The sequence below is a fragment of the Balaenoptera musculus genome, chromosome 7 (genome assembly GCF_009873245.2).
Source record: "Balaenoptera musculus isolate JJ_BM4_2016_0621 chromosome 7, mBalMus1.pri.v3, whole genome shotgun sequence".
NCBI lineage: Eukaryota > Metazoa > Chordata > Mammalia > Artiodactyla > Balaenopteridae > Balaenoptera > Balaenoptera musculus.
The window spans coordinates 84,561,209-84,585,851 of NC_045791.1; the positions used below are offsets into that span (position 1 = coordinate 84,561,209).

The following is a 24,643-nucleotide window of genomic DNA, read 5'->3' on the forward strand; positions in this document are numbered from 1 at the left end:
TGCCATCTTTTCTAGTGTTAAATTTTAACCCTTCTCTGGTTGTAGAAAGAAAAGCATAACATGATTTTTAGAGCAGAAAGAAACTTCTGAGCTAACAAATCCTCAATTTTTAAAGTGCAAAAAAAAAGACCCTGAGGACTGCCCTGCTTTTCCTGCAGTTCACGTCAGTGCTAAGAGAACCCAAGTCTCCAGTTTCCCACAACAGGGAAATATACTCACTGTAGTGTCTCACCTCATTCTTGTGAAAGAACTTGAAAATGCTACTTCTGTCTTGGTAGAGGTTCTGGGGAGCAGTAAAATTACGACTTTCTCTGACACTAAAATCACACGTCTGTTTCACCAACTATATCTAGGATCTCTAACCGATACTGGTACATGAAAAAGTGATTTTTAGAAGTATCTTAACTTGTTGGAATTCCCCGGTGGTCCAGTGGTTTAAGACTCTGCACTTTCATTGCCGAGGGCACGGGTTCGATCCCTGGTCAGGGAACTAAGATCCCACAAGCCGAGTGGTGCAGCCAAAAAAATAAAAAAATAGAGTGCTTGAATTTTTTTAAAGGTACCTTAAACTGTTATTTTTGTTTCTTGATTTTAAAAATGACTGAAAATGCTTCTATCAACCACTATAAACTAAAAGCGTAGAGATTAAACAGAAATGATGTTGGAAGTGAATCTTTTATATACGTTCATAACAATTTTGTTACTGAGAATATGCTTTACATTTTGATATCCCTGAGAATAGGCAATTTAATAAGGTAACTGATCTGTAAAGGAATCTATTTTTCACGAGTATATGTTTATTGAACTCCCTTTATGAAGAGGTCACTGTTAACACTTGAAATATAAATATGAGGTATGGTCCTTGTCTTACTGGAGCATAAACTATTTGGTAAGATGAAACATTGCAGACAATGTTACTCTGCCCTCAGTTTTCACTCTAGTGTTCAGTTCACTTAGATAAAGTATTTTGATCGATTATAATTCTGATCCTTTAGTATAAAAGAATAAATGTACCGCTAGAAACTATCTGAAGATGGTACCATGGATTCAGATGGTTCTATCATGAACTAAAGCAAGATACCCTTAAGAGGTAACTACTTAGAAGACAACAGCGTACTTTGTAGTTTTAGTTCTAAGAATCTGATGTATATGTTAATTTAGCATCTTGGCCATGGTAGTTGATTTTAACTGGGAAGAAAGTTACTGATACCCACTGGCTAAGTTAACTGCATAACAGTTTGAAGAAACAGAGCAATGTGAGGATCAAGGCTTAGTACAGTAGGTCCAGAGGAGACTAGATTTCTATCCTTAACTTGAAGACAAAACAAGCACACTTAGCATGCACATTTATGGGATAAATTAATCCTTTTCTCCTAAGATGTCACAACTTCGTTGACATCTACAGTGGACAATGTGCTCCAGTATCCAGATATAGTCTCACGTCCCCATCCCCACAGACACATCCCTGAAGCACTCATTTCCCTGCTTCTGGGAATGTTCGTGGCTGATGGCTCTCAGCTGAGTCTCTCAGGTATTGTCTTCACCCCAAGGTTCAGCTCCTTGTATCCGATGACCGACGACACAAGGATATAAGTCCCACCCCCCTGCCTCAATACCCAGCTTCCGGCCACCTCAGCTCTGAATTCCACTGAGGACTTTCCTGACTGCATCCCAACCCAATTTCTTCCTCTTTCCCAGTCCTGCTACTTTTACTCCGTCAGAGGTGTCGCTCTCGAAAGCATTCTCATTTAAACGTTCTGCATCTTAACCTTCACCTCTGAGTCTATTTCTCTAGGGAACTGGACCTGTGGCCACATTTTGAACTCAAAGCCAGAAAAAAATCATTTGATTTTCACTTAGACAACCAAGCTATTCCTGCTGAATTTTTCTCACCTCTTCTATTTGTAGGCCAAGGGGAAAGAATTACTTTCAGCCTTTTCTGAGTCTCACTGTTTTACGAAAATGTAAAAGAAGCCGATCACTGCTTACTTCACTTGGCAGAGCATCCAGCTCTCCCGCCCACGCCGTCCACACCCCGAGACATTCTAATACCTCCCTCCAAAGCTAGGCATGTTACAGGAAAGGAGCTGAACTCCAATTAGTATCTTCATTTCTAATATCATACCTAGATGGGATTAGTCTTTCATTATAGTGTTATTGATATTGCAGGGCTTTTATTTTACTTTTTTTAAAAGACCTTCCATGCCTATGGTGCAGTACTGGCATTTTATGGATTCAGTAAGCTGTGGATATTTCTATTTCACGTGCATTTATCAGAATTGTGTTGAACTGGTACATCACAATCTCAGAACTTTAAATTCACCTTTATTAAAGCCAAACCTCTATTTAAAATATGTGTAGAAAACAATGTATTTGGTGTTTCCACATCCAAAATATTCATTAAAAGGTTAAGAGGGAGGAGGTCTTGTTTCTAATGGTTTACGAAGGAAATCTATCTCTAGTACCGAATACCATACTGAGATTATAATATTCTTGGGATCTAAATCTGTTTAAGCTGTTGTTTAAGCTTTTACATTGTGAAAAAAGGGCAGGGTATGTGTGTCACTTCACAAAGTCTATCAAAGATAATCATAAAACAATGTAGCAGTCAATTAACACAGAGATCAATACCCTCTAAATGTAATGTATCTTTTTCAATCACCGAATATTTGGTTATGATATACTAGATACTGGGGAGGCAATAAAGAAAGAGGCAGAAGCATTCCTGGCCCTCAAGAAGCTCACAGTCTTCTGGGGAGCACAGACACTGAATAAGCAATTATCAGTACAATACAGAAGGAGCTTATACTTGGGGAGCTAACCTCCCATGGCGGGATGAGGTTTAAAACTTTTTTTCATTGTCATCCTATGCAGTATAAGGAGGCAGGGAAAGCCTAGGAAAGAAATACAAAAGCAACATTTGACCAAGGGTAAAGCGGAAGGGAGAAACTACAGCTTTTGATTTGAAGATAACCTATTCCCAGCACATAGAGGTCCAAGATTTTAGGTGCTATCAAAAAGTAACTAAAATTTTATTTTGACTTACGCCTTTGTTTATATACCTAAATCCGAAATTACGCCAGAAAGCACGTGAGACCTCAGAAAACTCACATCCTAATCTCAAACAACGAAAAGTATTTAAGACCTAAATGCAGTAGACAAAAGATTTCAAGAGTATTAACAGCTCAGGGAATGTCCATTACACCTCTTGTTTTATACTCAGAAAATTAGAAAACTGGGCTAAACGTATGTCTTACAATGTGTTTTAAATGATTTGCAGGATCTAGCCTCACCAAAACAAGCTCACTGCTTTGAAGATGCCTTTATACCAACCCTTCATCACAGCATCAGTGAAAATTGTTTATTGAGAGGGAGCAGTATGGGATACAGAAACAACATAAACCAAAATCGCACACTTTCCTTTAACGTTAATTGAATTTCAGAGCGAGTAAAACATAACTAAAAAGTCACAGCAATGGGACAAAGTGCTGCTTTGTTTTAAAACTGCACATTTGCTTTGCCTTTTGAGAACCTTTGGTTAGACTTTTTGTACAGTAAGCCATTTCATTACATATGGTTATATTCCCAGTCTAAGACCTTAATTGACACACTCAGTGACAACATTCTTATAAATTATAGCCAACTATAAGTCCTCCCTCAGGCTTCTCCTCTGTGCTTTGTAAATACGTACGTCTTTTTCAGGATCATAGTGAACCTTACTCACAGTAAATTGCCTCTCAAGCATCGCTAAGAAGTTGTGATCCCGTTCATAGCGAATTCGGCAAGCTAAAAGAATCACAGAGTGGTTGCTACAGAGATGTTCCAATGTTTGAAGAAGATCTGTGAATGTTTCTTCTAAATATATGATATCAGCTCCAAGTATCAGGTCAAATTCTCCAGGTGAAAAACTCCCCAAATTCTGTCCCCAAGTCAGCTCCTTAACAACAGCTCTGGGCTGGATATGGGGAGGTAAGTTGGCTTGAACGTTTGATTTAAGAAACTCTAATGCTACTTTTCGATCCGTGATAGTCACATGAGCACCTAGAACTGGGACAGAAAGTAAATGCACACATCAGTACAACTAATAGGTAGAGGGATCAAGTTAAACGCAGGGTGAGTGTCTCTAAATATTCCACCTGATAAGACACAATATGATGCCTTCGTGGAGAGCTGTGATACGTCAGAACAATGGCCAGCAGCTCTTTCTCTACTGCCTGCAGGTAAAAGTGAAACTTTGGTTTGCCTCTATGACACACTTGCTGTTTGCTGAAGTTATGCCTATTAAATACAGGTGACAAGCTAGCTGATGCTTCTGAATTGTGCAGACAGAAGTGGCCCACCCTTCACAGGTATCTACCATTATACTTCATTTATTAGGTCACCGTCTTCATGTCAGTAGGCCTCAGGGTAAAATGGAGTCCAAAGATGAAAAATCTGGGAGCAAACAATTATGAAGATGACAAGGTACCATAAACCGGGAAAGGTTCCTTTCTGGGGCTAAAGCTTTAAAAAGAATCAAGGAAAAGATTAGCTGGCTACTAAGAAATCTCAGTCTTCCTCTCCTTATGCTGTCATGAAGCAGACAATCTATATGTATTCATGCAATTCATATATAATTATTGAAAAATAGTAAAGTTAGAAACGACTAGATTGTATTAAAGTACTGCAGGTTAAAATGTGAGGTAATGTTCTCTATGTGCTAAGTTTCTACATGCAATGTGTAAAATGAATGAGGCAATATTTTATTAATCTGTTTCTTGAGGGTTGTTTACCATGAACTAAGAGATCCAACTTTTTGAACCAATATGACCGAGAGGAGTCTGAACTGGTAGGTATCCTTCAGGAGAAGCAACCACATAAGGTCAGCCCCGAAATACCTCATCTACATTGTATTAACACTATAGTACCTGTAATCCTGCTTGGTTTTGACCCCATAAATTCTGAAACTTAAAAATTATGTTTCATTCTTTCCTAAAATTATTTCTCATCTGCATCCTTCAGTCTGCAATCTTCATGGGTAATCCCCAAGAGGATCCCAGACCATTTCAGTGGCAGCTTATACTGAATGTTTCTTATCTTGACATGTAACATTAGGACAGTATGTAATTCAGTTTGACATCTGACTCAGTCCTGAGTGTGATACTATGAAAATGTGCAAGTTGTTAGATGCACGCACCTACCACTTTGACCATTTGTTGCTAGACAGAGTGCTGCCCAATGAGCAAAATTCAGTGATACTTTTCATCTCTCCTGATAACAGAAATCACAGACAGCCTTTTCCTGGTTTAACTTAGAACTTTACCTCTGGATTTCCTAACAGTCTACAGAGCACTCTGCTGGGAATACTGGAATGATCTGGTCTTTTGCATGTCACCTCAGTGTTCCTGTTAATAGCTCTTAGATGGAGACCTCCTCTAACTCCTGTCTCAGGGATTTCTGTTCCAGGAGTTTCAGTAGGATCTTAATGTCAGTTGACCATTCCCCATAATGTCCATCAAGTCTACAAACATCCAAGTGTCTACCAACAGCATGGGAGAAAAACCTCTACCCTCACAGAACTTACATTCAAGTGAGGAGACAGGCAGCAAGAGGTGTTTTTAAAAGTAGGGTATCTGGTATGTTAGTTGGAGATACATACCAAGGAAAAAAATAAAGCAGGAAAGAGAGACATGAAACATCAGGAAGTAAGAGAGTTGGGTAGAAAGGGAAGGCCTCACTGAGAAGGTGACTTAGGTGAGGGAATAACCGAATGCATATCAGGGGGAAGAACATTCCTAGCAGGTAGAAGAGCAAGTGCAAAGGCCTACAGGGGCAGGTGAGGAGGAGGCTAGAGTGGCTGGAAGGAGGGATAAAGCAGGAGGAGACAAAGTGAGAGAAGTAACAGGTTAAAGAAGTAACCGGAGGGAGGCACATCAGCTGGGGCTTCACAGGTTAAGTTCCAAAAAGGCTCTGGCTTTTTCTGAGTGAGATGGGAAGCCACTGGAGAGTGCTGAGCAGAAGTACTAGTGATCTGACTTAGGTTTTAACAGAATTCCTAGCAGTGGGGCAAGGCCAGAGCAAGAAGACCTGTGAGGAGGTGTCCACAGTGATGCGGGGGGGCGAGCCGCAGGCCCCCTCCTTGCTGTCACGGCTCCCAGGCTCCCACGGCTCACAGGCCAAGTCCCAAACACAGGCCACCCAGCAGTAACCACTCTCCTGGCTCTGGCAATCACTCCCTCACTAGTTACTCGATTTTTATCCCCCAAATATTCAGCTCACAGAATATTATCATCTTGCCTGTGGTTTTGTTTTGGGAGTTTTTGTTTGTTTATTTGGGTGAAGGGTATGCAGGATGTCTTAAGTTTCTTTTAATCTATCAGTTTCCTGTATGTACGTATTTATTTATTTTTTCTCCTGCAATTTAGGGAAGAAACAAATCATCTGTCCTGTAGTTTCCCACAATCTAGATTTGGCTCATTATGCCATTTGTATAGTTTGACATGTTCCTCTGTGCTCCGTATCTCTTGGAAATTTGTCTGATTTGAGTCTGATTTTTTGAACAAGAGTATTTCACAGGTGGCGGTGGTGTTTTGCATCAAGAGGATGTAATACCTGGTAGGCTCTATTTTTGTCATGTGAGCAACCACAAATACTCAATGCCCAGATCCTTAATTTATTAGATTCCTTTTGCATTTATTTGTTGAGAAAGCTTCTTTCAATTACTACTTGGTTATTCATTTTGTAGAGGAATTGTTTGACTAGGAAAGGCAGGATAAATTTTGCTCTCTCCCCTTTTATAAACCAGATTTCAAAGAGCTGGTTTCTAGGTATCCTCCAAAGATGACAGATTGGGTTTACTTTGTTGTTGTTGTATCATGAACTCATGCATTAAACATATCTGACGTATTTAAACCCATGCCATCATCATTATCGATGTTCAAATTGTCTAGCTTTTGCCAATGGACTTTTGACACAAACCCAGTCATCCTTGATAGCTTCCTTGCTCTCTGGTACGACAAGATATTCCAGGGTCAACTTATACGTTTCCTGCTACAGAACTACAATCAGCCACTTATTAAGTTTTATTTTTTACTTTTTGGATGGGAGAAATAACAGCAAGTTTGTATGCTGATGAGAATGACCAGGTAGAAAGAGGGAAAAGTGATAATGCAGGAAACAGAACCACTGCAACAACACCCTTGAACAGGCAAGAGAGGGCTGGCCCCGGGGAGGAGACACAGTCCACGTGCATACGGCATCGGGAACAAAGGCAGACCGCGGGTGCAGACGCAGGGGGTGGTTAGAGACAGTGCCGGGACGTTACAGAAGTTCTCTTGATTGCTTCAGTCTTCTCAGTAAAATAAGGAGAAATGTCATCAGCTCAGAGTGAAAGTGGAGAAAGGAGGACTGGAGGTCAGCAGAGAGGGAGCAGAGCTGGACTCCTCAGCAGCACGAAGAGCCCCCAGGGGGTCCTGACCAGGAATTTAAAATGAGACCCAGAAGTAGTCTGTTTCCTCCAGCCACATTCAGCTGCCTGGGTGCAGGCCTGGAACAAGTGGAGAGCTGCACGTAACCTTGTTTTGAGCCCAGAGAAGAGGATGAAGCAAGGAAGTGCAGGGTATTGATGGTATGTGAAGATGGTAATAAAGTGACTGCCGGTGAGATTTATGCTGGGTAAGGAGGGAGATGAGACAACATTTAGTTCATGAAAAACTAATGGAAACTGACCCAATAAGACAACATAGCCTGCTGTCACTCGCTTGGTAATGGAAAAAGAACATGTAAACATTTGTCATTACTTTTAGTTTTTAGTTTTGTAAGCAACGCCTTAATTTATTCAAATGTTGGAGCAGAGTGTGCGCTAAAGATACAGAGATCGGTAAGAAAGTCCTTGCCCTCTAGGAACTGAGAGTCTCATGAGACAGACACACATAAACGTAATTATGATGCAGTGTAGGGAGTAAAATATAGGAACATGGGTGTGCCAGGAAATTATGTGGTCACAAAGGAAAAATTCTTCGAGAGGAGCAGACGTTGAAGAAAGATTTCGGAAGGAAAGGAAATCTGAGCTTACACTTGAAAGATGCGGCATTAACCAGAGGAAAGAGGTGAACAGGGGAATTCAAGGCAGAAGGGACAGGCCAGAGGCAGTGTGTGTGTCACTGGAACTTCACTCAGTGCAATTGTGCTGAAAAAGAGTCAGCAAAGTGAGATTACAGAGCCTCACTAAGAAGCCTGGGATTTGGCCTGCAGGCAATGGGAAGGCACAGGGTCACCCCATCACTCCTGCATTTTACATGGGCCACACTGACAGCTATTGGGAAAAGCGGGTTTGATAAGACAGAGGTAGAAAGGTCAGGTGGAAATGTGGATAGAATCTAGCAGGAGACAGATGATGAGCACTCCAGCCAGACAGTGGGAATGGAAAGGGAGAAATGGAATCAAGAAATAGTTAAAAGACCCAGCAGGGCTCAAGGGCTGGGGGGCAGCGGGGAGGGCAGGTCAAGGAGTTGGCTTGAGTGACTACTTGCATAGTGATGCTAACTCAGAACAAAAGAGAAAGGACAAGTTTGGAAAGGGAAGAAGAGTTCAAGTTTAAACACATGCTGACAAATAGCCAGGTAGAGACATCAACAGCTTTCATTTAAACGTACAAGTTGAAAGTTCAGTGGAGACTTGCACTGGAATTACAGAAAACTGAAAGACAATTTCTTGCTGAGCATTATATTTAAGACAGCGGTCCTTAGACTTGCTTGGGCATCAAATCGCCTGGGAAGCTTTTAAAATCCAGATTCCTGACCCCAACCCAACTTACAGAACCCTGTCTTTAAGATGTGATTTTTTTTCCTAAGAATAGTTTTCAAGTAGTATAAAGGCGGAAGAGGTTTTCAAACTAAGAACCAGGATTTGAGAGTCAGACTGGACTCAAATTCTAACTCCACAATCCATTAGCTTGTGACCTTGGGCAAGTTACTTGACGTCTATTAGGCCTCCATTTCGCCACTTTGAAAAGAGCTCCAAGTAGACCTACTATGCCAGGTTGTGGTGAGGATGAAGGCCATAAAGACACAGCACCCAGAACACAGGAACCGCCCAGGAATTAGCAGCTGTTTTTTCTTTTAACATGAAAATCTCATCACCCTAGATTAACATTCTGCATATCATTGACCAACTGGGGGGGGGTGCGTTTTTTAATGTAATTTGTCTTTTCCCGCCTCTTGCCCCAGTTAGAATTAGAATGGATGCTTCCTGAGAGCAGTGACCTGCTGCTCTAGAACCATGACAGGCACGCGGTGGGTGTTCCCCAGAGTCGGGAATCAATGAGTAAGGTTACAAAAAATGAAAATAGTTTAAAAAGGGGGAACAATCAACCTCTTTTCTGACATTTCCAAAGCACTACCTATTCTAGTTCTGTTTCCATTTTAAAGAGATTAACTTTTTCTTACTCTTAGGTTTCAGCCTCAAAATTTCTCCAGCCTAATACTTTGTAGCCACAAATAATGAGCATGAAAAGCATGCCATAGCACAGAGAAATGTGCACGACATGTTAAGTGAAACATCATATATATGTGTGTGAAAATATACATGCACACACATAGGCACATGTATGGAATCACGATTATAACTATGATTAACATACAGATGGAGAAAAGGAATAGGAGGAAATACACCAAAATGCTAATGGTAATTATATTGCAAAGTCATGAATAAGCAGAATCTTTGGTGGGTTTTTGCTTTTTTTTAGACTGCTTCTAGGGTTATTTTTGTAATAGAGTTATATCATTTTTATAACAGAAACAGTAATTTTCATGATTTTCTAGTTCATCTCTTATTCCAGAACTATTTGGGTGTCTACTGTGTGCCAGCTGCTGTACTAGGGCCAAGGACACACAGAAGGAGGCACGGCCCCATTCCTCAGGAGCCTCGGCCTGCCAGGAGAGACAGACACATGAAACAACTGCCTACAGGGAAATGTGACAGAGCTGGGGCAGAGAACACCGAGCGCTGTGGGGAAGAGAAATAAGGCCGCAATTAATTCTGCTTTGGGGCAACCACAAGAACACCGTCTGCCATTCTGTTGTTCTCGCCCTTCCCAGAGTCCCCATCTTTTGTGGCAACAACTAACTAGTCCTTCGCTCTGTGTTGGTCTTTGAAGAACCTTACGCTGGCTTTCCCAAGCCCACAGATCCAGATTTCTAGATCAGAAATGAAAATGCAGAGAACGCTTGTTGAGCGTTTACTTTGTGCCAGTCAGCGGGCTAACAGATTTCTATGCGTGATCTCATTTGATCCCTGTTGGCCAGTCAATATGGTTATTATCCCCAGTTTATTGGGAAACTGAAGTTTAGAGATTCAGCAACTTGCCCAAGGTGACACAGCTAGTAAGAATTAAAAGAGGTCAGAGCCTGTGGAGAGTGGACTTGCGGTTGGGGGGTTTGAGGGCGTGGTGGTGGGGAAGGAAGTATTGGGAGTTTGGGATTGGCAGATGCCGAACTATTGTATGTGGAATGGACAGACAGCAGAGTCCTACTGTGTAGCACAGGGAACTGTATCCAGTATCCTGTGATGGACCGTAACGGAAAATGTGTCTATGCATGGCTGGGTCGCCTTGCTGTGCAGAAGTGGGCACGGCACTGTGAATCAACTATGCTTCGATAAAATTAAATTGAAACAAAAAAAAGTCAGAGCCAAGTGGGCCTCTAACCCTTTGCAGGTCACCGTGCTCTGCTGTCTCGACAGCAGTGAGGAGGCCCTGTTCTCAGGAGGAGACAGAAGAAACCTCATTTCCCCTTCCAGTTAAGTCCTCTCAAACATCACAGAGATGGGAGTTAGTGCCGTGGAAAGAAAAGAACCTGGGCCTCTGTGTCTGACAAACCTGGTTTGAGTCTCGGGCCACCCCTGATCAGGACTTCAGAAAGTGGCTTCCTCTCCTGGAATCCCAGCTTCACTGGAAAAATGAAAATTAAAAACATACCTAACATACATGGGGACGATATAAGGTTAACCTGAGGAGATCAAAAGGTGGTGTATCGGCTAGGGCCTCCTCAGTGACTGAACATGCTGTGGTGTCAGACAGATGGACCTAAATCAATTTCTATGTACACACTTCCACCCACCACTCCTGCCCGTGCTCCCCATCAAATCTTGGAAGGCAAAATCTAAACAGAGAAAGGAATACTGAAAAAGATATGCTACCAGAAAAAGGACAGGACAAAAGCGGGGCTTTAGTGGGTGCTCAAGTATCTGTACACACTTGATGGAACTCTAGATCCTGACCACCCAAGTGCGGTCTGAGGACCAGCAGTTACGGCATCATCATCATCACCTGGGAGCTTGTTAGAAATGCAGGCTCTCAGGCCCCACCCCAGACCTACAGAAGCAGAAACTGCATTTTAACAAGAGCTCCAGGTGACAACACTGAAGTGGGGAATATTATACATTGTATCTCAGAGGCTGGTCTATCCAATCAAGGCACAGCTTGAAATGTATGAGCAGGAAGTTGTAGAAAAGAGTCAACAATGAACTATAAAACAGAAATGAAGCTTAAAAATACTCTAGGCCTAAACTAATGTCTGTATGCCAAGCAAAAAACGACAAACCTTGGTATCGTTTCAGAACTGCACACTGGTTAATAGATGTCAGTACAAACTGCGGGGTGGGGGGTGGGGGTGGGGGCAGCCCTCCCTAAAAGAAAAAAACCAGCAAAGCTTCCTCAGCAATGAAGTAAGAGACTATCTGCTCTCCCGACCTCCTAGGGTTAAATCCGAGAGTACAGAGACAGCACCTAAACTGTAAAAAGCTATGTACACAAATAATAATAATAATCAATAATTATTATTATTATAATAATAATCAAAGATAATTCTCTTTGAACTCAGTTGCCTTAAGATCATATTATGGGCTTCACAGAAGTGAAGTGGGCAAAGCAATCTCCCGTGACAAGTATAAATAATAGGATGAGAGAGAGAGAAGGAATTAGCCTTCCTGGAGTTGAGAGCACAGCAGTTGGCCTGTGACTCATAATAAGTACAGGAGGAAAAAGAGTAACCCAGTAAGAGGGAAACTCACAATGAGCTCTGTGTCAGGAAAAGGTGCCCCTCCGTGAGTTCCACTCACACAGGAGTGAGCCATGCTTGCCACTCACCCAGCAGGGCAGCCACCATGCCCACCAGCCCCGTGCCAGCACCCAGCTCCACGGCAGAGCAGCCCCTGAGCTCCACAGCTCCCATCTCCAGATACGTGGCCAGAATGACAGCCTGAGTCAAAACACAGCATGACAATTTAGGTCAACAAGCGCTTCAGGGCCTGAAGGGTTTCAAGCAGGCTACATGCTCCAAGAAGACATCACATACTCCCCTCCCACCGCAAGGTTCAATTCCCAGTGTAACAGCACACACAGGAACTCAGCTGCTGCTGGGAGGTCACCTGGAGCAAGCACAGACACCGAGTTCCCCAGCACAGCTGCTCCAGGCCCCAACAGAGGCCCTTACGGGGACAGCAGTGGTCAGGGACACTGACCACCCAGGACAGGGTTCTGCTGAATCTGGGAAGACTAATTTCTTACTGTGTCACAGCATTTTTACACTCGAGGTTTATAAAATCACTCTGGTAGAGCTGACATGAACAGTCTCTGTGATTCTGCTTAAAGGAATGTCCAGTTCCTAAACCAAGTTCAAATCAGCAAGGCCACAACCAAAAGGAAAAAGCAGAGCAGCGCCAAGGCTCCTGGAGTTTCCTCCCTCTCTCCTCCTCTCCTGCGTCCCTAACGCTCATCACCCCAGAGGAGCTGGGTATCAAAAGTAAGTTTTAGCCAAAGGTTTGGACTTGATGTGTGAGTTAGCATTTGCATATAACTCTATAAATCACTGTATACTGTTAACGTAATTTTAAAATATAATTTGTTCTTCATAGCCACATACTATTAGCATACTTAGCAATTCCTCTTCTTGGTGAGAATGTAGGAGATTCACCCATTCCTCACTGCTATGTATCTTTATTACTCTTTCTGAGAAAACTTTTCTTGTAGTTACCCTGGACTAGATTCCTAGAAATGATATTACTGGGTTATGATATATGAAGACTTTTATTCCTAAGTGTTTCTCTAACACCCCTAATACAATATTTAGATTGTAAAATTGCATCTACACCAATCATTCATCCAACATTCACTGAGCTCCCACTGAATCCCAGGTGTGGCTAGATGCTTAGGGCAAGTCTCTGTCACAAGCAGCTGAAAGAACAGTGCTGGGAGAGAAAAAAGTAAAGCAGCAATTATAGTATCATTTTTGATCATTACAACTGTGGAAACCTTAAAGAAAACACATAATCTTCAGTTTTGGTTTTGTCAGTTTACAATATCCTTTGCGCAATGTTAAACTTAAAAACTAACTTAATAATTGTCCAAAGCAGCTAGGGGCCCCAGCTTTCTTTCCTTCCAGCCCTCCCTCTTCCCTGCTGGGTAAATTACTGGTAAGTCATTTAATTTCTTTCAGTTTTCTTTACTCACCCTTAAAATGCAATCTATTTGGTGGGGAAGGATCAGGGAAGTGATTCTAATGGGTAGGAGTTTTTTTTTTGGAAGGGGTGGAGTGATGCAATGTTTCAAAATTGAGCAGTACCACTCTGTGAACTTACTTTAAAAAAAAACACACACACACACTTTAAATAGGTGAAATGTACGATATATGAATTACAACCCAATAAAGCTGTTACTTTTTAAAAATAAAGACCAGTCTTACAATCAATTGCTGATGCCTTCAGAGGCCCCCCGGGCTTACTTACCGCGTCCCAAACCACCGCTGAGACTCCCAGTTGTTTCCAGTCTTGCCGGATCTGTATGGTGTGGTTTGCCAAGGAGAAGGTGGCAAGAGGCTTGTGAAATCTCTGCAGCCCCATTTCTGCGGTCTCCTCATAGGGCACCAGGGCCATCTCGCCCGCGCCCAGCTCTCTGCTCGCTCAAAGCTGTGAGGCAAAAGAATCCTGAGTGAGGTTCTAGCCAGAAAATGCATTATCTCTTTAGGAGCTCCAAATGCTTCTTAAGGCCGTTTTACAAGTTCAAAAGCAGAAACGGGGTTGCGGGAAGCCTCTAATTCCTTTTGCCTGGCTCTCCTGGGAAGTGAGATGTCGCTGGGAATTCATGCCAAAGGTGCGGAATGGCTATGCACTCAGCTGTAACCACTCAGTGAATTCGCAGCGGGGTAAGAGTGAGCGAGGCGGAGGTGACAGCCCGGGGCCGCGGAGAAAGTACCGCTTCCTAAACTGCCCGGGCCCGCGTGGACTGCGGCGGCAACCCGCTGCGGTCTGCAGGGCATTTTTTCGTGTTTTGTTCTTCCCTCACTCCCTCTAAATCGGTGCGTTCAATTGCGACCACCACGGACTCGAACCTGAACTTAAACTGGGTGTTAACGATGATTTTCCTGCTTTATGACACCAGCTAGAGATACACGGTCGACACAGTTCCATTTCCTGGAGACTGAAAGTTAAAGACACTCGTGGATTCCGAGTCGCTCGCGGGTAGCGAGGCCCCGGGTCCCCGTGGACTCAGGCACCCGCGGCTCGGAGGCCTCCCCAGAGTCGCCCAACCTGCCCCCCCGCCCGCCCCACTGAAGGGCCGACAGGTACGCACGTCCTTCCCGCGGGCCCCGGAGCTGCGGAAACAGGCGAGGTAGGGGCGGGAGCTTGGACAGGAGCCCCCCTCCAGCGGCGCTGGCCCGCCACACCCTAGGGCCCAAGGCGCCGCCTCGCCTCCACTTATGGCTCCGGAGGCGGCCCCCGCCTGGTGCGCGCGACGCTTTCCCCGCCCCCAGGTCGACGGCGGAAAAATCCGCCTTAAAGGGCCAGAGAGCCGGTAGACTGGCGTGCGGCCGGGCGGAGGCGGGCGGAGGTGGTCGGTCCGCGCCAGGGCCACGCGTTTCCGGTCCCCCGCCTTCCCAGGACAAGTGCTCCCCGAGTACCAGCGGCGCGGAGTGGCGGGTGTGGGCCAGGGGCCCGGAGCGGGGATGCCGCGGCGGGGCGGAGGCGGTGCTCCCTCCGCGTAGGTCCCCAAGGTATTTGGGCCCCCAAGTCAGTTTCTCGGGCTGCCAAGGGCAGAACTGGCCGGGAGAGCTAGGTGCGGAGGCGCGGAGGGGTGGGGGGGTGCGCGGAGGCCGTGGGTGCCAGGGCGACCGGGAACCCGGAAGCCACCCGCCTGGCGCTGGACAGGCGCTGGGTCCACTTGTATGTGTGCTCGTTCTCGCGCGCGCGCCTTTTTTGGGTGTGTTTTTCAATGTGTGTGCTTGCTTGTTTTTAGTTTTAACGGTGGTCAGTTAGGAGGTATAGGAGAAAATTCGCTCCAAAGAACACGTGGTCACACCCATCCGTATTCGTGTCACTAAAGTGAAGTCCGAATTGGTGTAACCGCGGGCTCCGCGCCAATAGAGTGGGAAACGTGACCAAGCCCTTCGCGGAGCCAGCCCGTGGCTCCCGGGACTGGATTGTTACACGGGGCGGGGCGCGCTGTCGGCCCCAGTCACGGACTCGGTCTCCCTCCTCCCGGGGCAGAAGGTTAGCGCACCTGCCCTGGGGACACCTGTTTTTGAGGTGAGAGCTGCTGAGAGTGTGGCATCTGGCCGCAGGCCCCTGGGAAGCGCGCGGCTGGAGTGAACATCCAAGAATGTGACCGCGCTGGGGGACGGGGCGGGGGCGCATCCTTCTCCCGGGAAGGTTTCTTTTTCCTCTCGGACCTTGACCCCCGACCCCACCGGCCGCCGCTCTCATGGCGATTCTCAGCTCCGCCTGCACGTTAGGATGAACTGGAGCGCTTTTCAACTCCGCAGAGCTGGACGCTGCCACCGGAAAGGCTCAGCTGGTGCGCGGTGGGGCCGGAGAATTCCTGTTTTTCAGAGCTTCCCGGGTGATTCCCGCCGCCAGCCACCGGTAAGAGGCTCAGGCCAGGCCTAGACCACCCCCTCTCCTCGCCTCTCGCTTCCCGCTGGGGGCGTGCCCCGCTCTCTGTCCAGGTCTTAGAAGGCTGGGACGTGGGGCTGCAAAGATGGCTTGAAGTGAACTTTGAAGGTCACCAGTGAAGGTCTTTTACTTTTTTTTTCTTTCTTTGCTTTGCTCAATTATTCATTTTTAACTTTTTTTTAAATGTATTTTTGAGAGCAGTTTTAAGTTCACAGCAAAATTGGCAGAGATTTGTACAGAGATTTCCCAAACACTCCCTGCCCCATACACAGCCTCCCCCATTCTCAACATCTCCCACCAGAATGGTACATTTATTACAGTTGATGAACCTACACTGACATGTTATTAGAACCCAAAGGCCACAGTTTACACATGAGGGTTCACTGTTGATGTTGTACATCTTATGAGCTTGGACAAGTGTAGAAGATATGTATCCACCATTATAGTATCATACAGAGTAGTTGCACTTCCTAAAAATCCTCGGTCCTCTACACATCCGTCCTTCCTCCATAACCTTTGGCAACCACTGATTTTTTTTTTTTTAAACTCTCCATAGTTTTGCCTTTTCCAGAATGTCATATAGTTAGAATGATACAGTATGTAGCCTTTTCAGATTGGCTTCCTTTGCTTAGTGTGCGTTTAAGGTTCTTCCATGTCTTTTCATTGTTTGGTAATCATTTCTTTTTAGTGCTGAATGACAAACATTCCATTGTATAGATGTAGTACAGTTTATCCATTTACCCACTAAAGGACATCTTGGTTGCTTCCAGGTTTTGGCAATTATGAATAAAGCTGCTGTAAACATTCCTGTACAGGCTTCTTTGTGGACATAAGTTTTCAGCTCCTTTGGGTAGATACCAAGGAGCATCATTGCTGAGTCATATGGTAAGAGTGTGTTTAGTTTTATAAGAAACTGCCAAGCTGTCTTCCAAAGTGACTGTATGATTTTGCAGTCCCACCAGAAATGAGAGTTCCTGTTGCTTCACATCCTTACCAGCATTTGGTGTCGTCAGTGTTTCGGATTTTGGCTATTCTAATGGGCTTGTAGTGGTACCTCACTGTTGTTTTAATCTGCAGTTCCCTAATGACATATGATGTAGAACATCTTTTCTTTCCAGTTTTATTGAGATGTAATTGATATATAACATTGTATCAGTTTATGGTATACAACATAATGACTTGATATATGTAAATACTGCAAAATGATTACCACAATAAGCTTAGTTAATATCCATCACCTCACATAGTTACAATTTTTTTCCTTGTGATGAGAACTTTTAAGATCTACTCTCTTAGCAAATTTCAAATGTATAAAACAGTATTGTTAACTACGGTTACATTCTGTACATTATATCCCCAGAACTTATAACTGGAAGTTTGTGCCTTTTGATCACCTACACCCATTTCCCCCACCTCCCATCCTCTGCTTCTGGCCACCACCAATCTGTTCTCTATCTCTATGAGTCTTTTTTTTTTTTTTTTTTAGATTCCACATTTAAGTGAGATCATATAGTATTTGTCTGTCTGACTTATTTCACTTACCATAATACCCCCAAGGTCATTCATGTTGTCGAAAATGGCAGGGTTTCCTTCTTTTTTATGGCTGAATAATACTCCCTGTGGGGTGTGTGTGTGTGTGTGTATACACATACCACATTTTCTTCATTCATCTGATGATGGAACTTAGGTTGCTCCCATGTCTTGGCTATTGTGAATAATGCTGCATAGAACACGAGAATGCTGGTATCTCTTTAAGACAGTGTTTTCATTTCCTTCAGATATATGTACCCAGAAGTGAGATTGCTGGATTATATGGTAATTCTGTTCTACTTTTTAATTTTTTGAGGAACCTCCATACTGTTTTTCATAGTGGTCGTACCAATTTACATTCCTGCCAACAGTGCACAAGGGTTTCCTTTTCTCCACATTCTCACCAACACTTGCTATCTCTTAGCTTTTTGATAATAGCCATTCAACAGGTGTAAGGTGATATCTCATTGTGGCATTGATTTGCATTCCTGTGATGATTAGTGATGTTGAGCACATTTTCATGTACCTGTTATTTGGACATTTTAAAATATGATTGTTTTCTTATTGTTAAATTTTAAGTGTTCTTTGTATATTTTAGATAACAGTCCTTTATTAGATGTGTCTTTTGCAAATATTTTCTCCCAGTCTGTGGCTTGTCTTCTTATTCTCTTGACAGTTTCTTTCACAGAGCAGAGGTGTTTAACTTTTTTTCACTTCTCATTTTTGTGTCTCATTAGGCTTCCAGCCGTTATTTATTTTATTTATTCTTTTGGCCGCACCACATGGCATGTGGGATCTTAGTTCCCTGACCAGGGATCAAAACCACGCCCCCTGCAGTGGAAGCACAGATTCTTAACCACTGGACTGCCAGGGAAGTCCCCAGAAATGTTTAATTTTAATGGAAGTTCAGCTTATCAATTATTTCTTTCATGGATCATGCCTTTGGTATTATACCTAAAACAGCATCACTTTACTCAAGGTCATCTAGGTTTTCTCCTATGTTATCTTCTAAGAGTTTTATAGTTTTACATTTTAATTTAAGTCTGTGATCCATATCAAGTTAATTTTTGTGAAGGGTATAGGTCTGTGTCTAGATTTATTTTTTGCATGTGAATGTCCAGTTGTTCCAGCACCATTTGTTGAAAAGACTATCTTTTTCTCCCTTGGATTGCCTTTGGCACTTTGTCAAAAATCTCCTGACTGTATTTATATGAGTCAATTCCTGGGCTCTCTATTCTGCTCCATCTATTTGTCTGTTCTTTCACCAATACCACACTGTCTTCATTACTACAGCTTTACAGTAAGTCTGAAGTCAGATGGTGTCAGTCCTCCAACTTTATTCTTCTCCTTCAATATTATTATTCATTTTTTCCTTTTTTATTTTTATTCTTTTGGTCTTCTCTCCCTCTCCTTTTTTCTCTCCTAGTATCTCCTTTCTTTCTTACCTCCTCTACCTCTCTGTGTTGCTTCTCCCTCTCAACTTTCCTTTTTGTAAACCTTCTGTCTCCTTATTTTCTCTTTTCCTCTCTTTGTCCCTTTCCTTTGGGGAGCCATCACTGGGCACAAGAAAAAGGATGTGCTTTGGAGCCAGAGGAACTGTGAAAATTTAAATTCTGCCTCTGACAGTTTAATTGGTATGACCTTGAGTAATTACAATTGACCCTTGAACAGCATGGGTTTGTACCATGCCAGTCCACTTATAGTCAGATTTTTTTCAATAGTACACACTTCAGTACTACGTGACCTGCAGTTTGTTGAACCTGAGAATACAGGGGAACTGCGGATAGGAAGGGCTGGCTATAAGTTATATGCAGATTTTTGATTGCACAGAGGGTCAGCACCCCTAATCCTCTTGTTGCTTAAGGTTACCTGTACTATAAACCTCCCAAGATCCCAGGTTCCTCATCCATAAAGCCTGTCACAGATTGTGCCCCTCCCCCATTCCTTCTCCCTGCTCTCCATGGTTTCTGCTGAAATCATACATAGGTCTTTACGAAACAAAACCAAACCTCCCAACCTCTCCAGCACTCCACTAAACTGACATAGAACATCTACCTCATTATATTTACTTACAGTTTATCTAGAAAGTTGTCATTTGCTTTTCCTTGTTAGTATTAGACAAGAGTGTCCTTTAGCCCCAGCCAGTGTTCTGATTGGTAGCATTTGGCTCAGGGAGCACCAGAAAGAATGTTTAGGAACATATGCAACTCATGTAGACACTTAATGTCTACTTGTTCCATAAACATTAAGTGCAGCTCTATTTTTTTTTTAAATTTATTTATTTATTTATTTTCGGGTGCGTTGGGTCTTTGTTGCTGGGTGCGGGCTTTCTCTAGTTGTGGCAAGTGGGGGCTACTCTTCGTTGCGGTGCGCGGACTTCTCATTGCAGTGGCTTCTCTTGTCGCGGAGCACGGGCTCTAGGCACACGGGCTTCAGTAGTTGTGGCTCATGGGCTCAGTAGTTGTGGCTCACAGGCTCAGTAGTTGTGGCTCACGGGCTCTAGAGTGCAGGCTCAGTAGTCGTGGCGCATGGGCCCAGTTGCTCCGCGGCATGTGGTATCTTCCCGGACCAGGGCTCGAACCCGTGTCCCCTGCATTGGCAGGCAGATTCTTAACCACTGTGCCACCAGGGAAGCCCTCTATTTTTTTTTTAATGCAGCTTTATTTTTATCAGAATAAACCAAGACAGCCAGTGGTTCCCCGTGAATACTTGCAAATTTTTAATCCTCAGAAACAAATTGGGCATGTGGTAGATTGCATTATTTTTAATACCCAGTCCGCCTTCTACAGACCTGTCCTAGTTGACCCTTCCCAAAGGAGGGATGTCTCCCCACCCTGTTGAAGTCAGGCTTGGCCACATGACTTGCTTTGGCCAATAGAAAGTGGGTGCCACCTATGAGGCACAGCAGGATTGCGCCTTTTCCCTTTGCTAAAGACCTGCAGGCCCCAGATGGGGGCGCTCCGTAACCCCATCCCCAGGTGGAGCAGAACCACAAACGACCTGTAAAATATGGGAGCCACGAGTGAGAAATAAACCTTTGTTGAGCTAACCACTGAGACTGGGGTTTGTTATGGAGTATAACTCAGCAGAAGCTGTCAGAACACAGGTGTGAAAGGGACGGAAATTTCAAAACAGGTAGGAGCTTTTAGTGTGGGTGGCTTTAGTTTCAGTAAAGTCATCCTTTTTTGGAGCTCCGCCTAGCTCATAATGACACCTTAATTGCCCCACACCTGTCCCCCTCCCCCTTGTCAGCATCACCTGAAACTACTGACCGCCTTTATCCAACTGTGATTCTAAGGCTTGAAGACTGTTTTCCTACTTAGGACAGTCTTGTGGGAGATGTGCAAAAGGTAGACTCACTTTGGATTATTTGTAAATCCACAACGTGGCTCAATCATAATATAACAATCTGTAAATCTATGTGCTTTTTCTTTATAGCATTCGGGACTGGGCTTCATTCCCTGATCCTCTCCTGGACCCAGACAACTGAAACGGACCATGCTTGGGCATCCTCTCCAGCTCCACAGTTCCCCCAGGTACCTGCAGGCTTTTGGACCCTTCTTACCCACTCACCCCTTGCGGGGAGCAGAATTTAGGGTGGGGTAGAATAACTATGCCCAGGGTCTTTTAGTTGATAGCTTTTTATTTTTATCCCTGTGACTACAATTGCCTTTCCCCAATCATAGGACACCTCACTAGAGAATAGTGGTAGAAGGGAGCTTATTCTTTTATCCCTCCTGTTTTCTGGAACTAGTCAGTGTACAGGGTCACAGTAAATGCAGCCACCTTGGTACAGTGTGATCCTGCCCTGGGCCACTCGGGCTGGACAAATAATTCCCTCTGCAGAGCGAGAGTTCAGGGTGGCTATTGGACATCTCTTGTTATTATCTCTATTAGCTCAGTATCCATTTCCCATTTTGTTGGTAGCAGTCCCCTTTTGCTAATGGTCAAGAGCCCAGCTTCTGGGGCCCAAGAGTCCGGGTCAAATCCCAGCTCTGCGTCTTAGCTGCAACTAGCTGTGAGACCTTGGCTAAGACACGTTCACCTGCACCTCAATTTCCCCAGCTATAAAAAGGGGATAATGTGCTGATTAAATTAGTAAACAAAGACGGTAAGCTGAGGTTAGAATGAGTTATCTAAAGCACTTAAAACCGTGCCCAGCAAACAGTGAACTTCCTGTAGCATTTGCTCTTACTGTTCTGTGTCTGGGGTGGGACTGACCTCAGCTGTGGCTCTAGGACCAGGCACGTGTCCCAGGTCTGGCCAATGGACATTTCCTTCCATCTGGCCATGAGTGGGTCAGAAGTGGGCATGTGACCAACGCTGGGCTTACCCGCAGCCCATCCTGAGATTTGCTGGGACTCTCGGAGAACCAGAGTTCCTGTTAGTCATCTGGTCCCAAGAGGGCTGAGCCAGCAGAGACTGGAGCCAGCACAGGTACCAGTGGAGGGAGAGGTGCCTCCTGTGGTGCCGTGTGACCACCTGGATCCAGTGGGCCAGGAATTGTTAGTTATGTGAGCCGCTAAATTCCCTAATTACCTTAAGCCAGTTTGAACTGCTTTTTTCTTTTTGGTCCCCTGAAGAAGAAAAACAATCCTGATACTTTCAGTCTGGGCTGGGTCCGTGAACAAAAGAGAGTTAAGTCGTGCCCGTGCAGGGCCATCCTCAGTGTGCTGTGTGTGGAGAAGCCAGGCTTCCCGATGGTTCTCCTGTCCTGGGCATGACAGGAGAGCCATCGTGTCTGGTTCCTGGCTGCACTTGGGCTCCCAGGACCTATAGGATGCCGGTGTAACCTGAGAATAAATTTCCCTTTTTCACTTTAGCTGGTATATTTTCTGTTGTGTGTTTTTAGGAAGTAATGTAAACAGAATATAAACGTTCTATAAGGTCCTCATATATAATAACTTGCTATCGTATTTGCCAAGCAACAACTGCGATCCTAATATTTAAATGAACTTGTGTTTGAAAGACAAAAATGTCCTCTCTACACTCACAGTCAGCAGGTGACTTGAGTCCACACACACCTTGATAAATGTTCGCGAAGGAGAAGCGTGATCTCTGGCTGCACCTTTCTTGTCCATCCTACGATGAAAAGGTGTCCCCTCCCCACCTGGCCCTAAGAATTCTGTCCCCTCTCCAGTTCTGGGGAGGCTTGCTCCCCAACTTGTTCCACCAACGGCCTGTCCTTTTTGCCTTCAAACAAGTCCAAGAGTCCCCTGTTACCTAAAAATTCAAGATTATAAGAGCGACGCAGGCTTGCCCTTGCCCTTGGCTGCTCTCTGCGCCCAGCCGACATGTTCTGTTCTCTCTGAGCGACTCTGGCCAGCGCCAGGTCTTGCCTCTCTCCTGGACACCAGACTTTTCTGGGCATTGGACTTAAAGAGGCCTTTCTGTCTGGGCCACCAGGGCACCAGTCTCTGGTCTCGCCCCTTTCCCACCACCTCCACTCAGCCACCAGGCTCCCCCAGGCTGCTGCAGCTTCTCAGAAAGCTGGCCTTTCTTTCTTCCTATGCTCTTGCCTGCTTAGCAGCTTTACTGCAACTTTGGGTTCAGTTTATTCGAAAGTACCACTTGTGCACAAGGCCAGTGTTCTGCTCCGCAGCACGGTGGGGCAGGGGAAGGGTGGGGTGTTGGGGTTGCAGGACGTGGACTCGAGTCCCAGTTCCACTAGTCCCCAGTCACGGGACCTTGGGCAAGTCACTGCTGTGCCTTGCGCTTCGGTTTCCTCATCTGTAAATGGGGTTGATGACAATACCCACCTCACAGGGTTGCTGTGGGCACCAAAGGAGGAGATGTATGGAAGAGCTCGCTGAACACTGCAATGCATATTATTGAGTATCCTTAGAGCTAAGAATTAAGAAAACAGGCTTGGAGTCAAAGGTCTGGATTTAACTCCTGTGTCCTTTCTAGCTGTATGACCTTGACCAATGAATTAGCATTTTTGTGCCTCATTTTCCTCATCTGCAAAATGGGCATCTTACCATGACCCTGCCCACTTGATATGAGGAGGAAGGTGGTTACCCCATGCTCAGGGCTTAGACCAGTACTTTGCACACAGGAATCATTTACTGTCTTTGCTATTACCTATTTCCTCACTGTTGTCCCCTCCCAGAGAGGGGAAGGAACACTGCTCGCTGGCCTGGCTCTTGGGGGCACTGAGGCTGAGGAAGGCTGGAGGAAGGAGGTTTCCACAACATGCCAGGCCAGGAACACCCGTCTCCTCCAGTGATTGTGGTGATTTCTTCAAGGGGCTTTTAGCTCTAGGTAAATAAATATGGTAACATTCAGCAATGATGGAAACAAAGTATCTAGAAAGGAAGAAGCAGAACCCACTGGCTACTGGTATCAATTGGAATGAATCAACTGGGTCAAACTGGAATCAAAGCAACTGGAATGAGGGACCTCCCTGGTGGTCCAGTGGTAAAGAATCCACCTTCCAGTGCAGGGGATGCAGGTTCAATTCGATCCCTGATCCCTGGTCGGGGAACTAAGATCCCACATGCCGCAGGGCAACTAAGCCTGCGCGCAGCAACTACTGAGCTCACGTGCTCTGAAACCCACGTGCCACAACTAGAGAGAAGCCTGCGTGCTGCAATGAAAGATCCCATGTGCCACAACTAAGACCAGACATAGCCAAATAAATAAAATAAATTAATAAATTAATCATAGGGACTTCCCTTGTGGCACAGTGGTTAAGACTGTGTGCTCCCGACGCAGGGGGCCTGGGTTCGCTCCCTGGTCAGGGAACTAGATCCCACATGCCGCATCTAAGAGTTTGATGCCACAACTAAGGACCCTGCCTGCTGCAACCAAGACCTGGTGCAACCAAATAAATAAGTAAATAAATATTTTAAAAATAAATTAATTAATCATAAATTTTAAAAAGCAACTGGAATGAAAAGAACTGAAAACGAAGACAAAAGAATAAAGACAAAGAACTGAAAGGGAATCCAAGATGTGCTGATGAGATAGGTGTCGAGTAAGTTTATAGGCACCATTTTTCCAACAGCATTTGTTCACTTTGTGTCTCTGTGTCACGCTTTGGTAATTCTTGCAATATTTCATACTTTTTCATTATTATTATACTTGTTATAGTGATCTGTGATATTTGATGTTATTATGATAATAGTTTTGGGGCACCATGAACCTCAACCATATAAGACAGCAAACTTAATCCGTAAGTATTGTG

General features: G+C 44.5%; 1 protein-coding gene and 1 long non-coding RNA gene across 10 annotated transcripts in view; one reads left to right on the forward strand and one right to left on the reverse strand.

The window, feature by feature from the left end:
- Positions 1 to 14,757, reverse strand: part of METTL21A (methyltransferase like 21A) — a 58,347-nt gene extending 43,590 nt beyond the window's left edge. Inside the window, exons 1-4 of one of the 4 annotated variants that reach the window (XM_036858618.1) lie at positions 14,606 to 14,754; positions 13,762 to 13,941; positions 12,125 to 12,236; positions 2,404 to 4,041 (exon numbers count right to left, since the gene is read on the reverse strand). In XM_036858618.1, the coding sequence (XP_036714513.1) occupies positions 3,644 to 4,041; positions 12,125 to 12,236; positions 13,762 to 13,908 (657 nt within the window). In that variant the 5' untranslated portion in view covers positions 13,909 to 13,941; positions 14,606 to 14,754 and the 3' untranslated portion in view covers positions 2,404 to 3,643. Of the gene's footprint in view, positions 1 to 2,403; positions 4,042 to 12,124; positions 12,237 to 13,761; positions 13,942 to 14,363; positions 14,463 to 14,605 lie in introns of those variants that run through there. The other 3 variants (XM_036858621.1, XR_005020672.1, XM_036858622.1) reach the window with 3 other exon arrangements.
- A 64-nt stretch (positions 14,758 to 14,821) lies between these two features.
- The window catches only part of LOC118898348, a 73,845-nt gene continuing 64,023 nt past the window's right edge, over positions 14,822 to 24,643 (forward strand). The window contains exons 1-3 of one of the 6 annotated variants that reach the window (XR_005020675.1): positions 14,822 to 15,026; positions 15,795 to 15,894; positions 20,893 to 20,990. This is a non-coding gene — a long non-coding RNA (uncharacterized LOC118898348). The remainder of the gene's footprint in view (positions 15,027 to 15,794; positions 15,895 to 20,892; positions 20,991 to 24,643) is intronic. The other 5 variants (XR_005020678.1, XR_005020676.1, XR_005020673.1 and 2 more) reach the window with 5 other exon arrangements.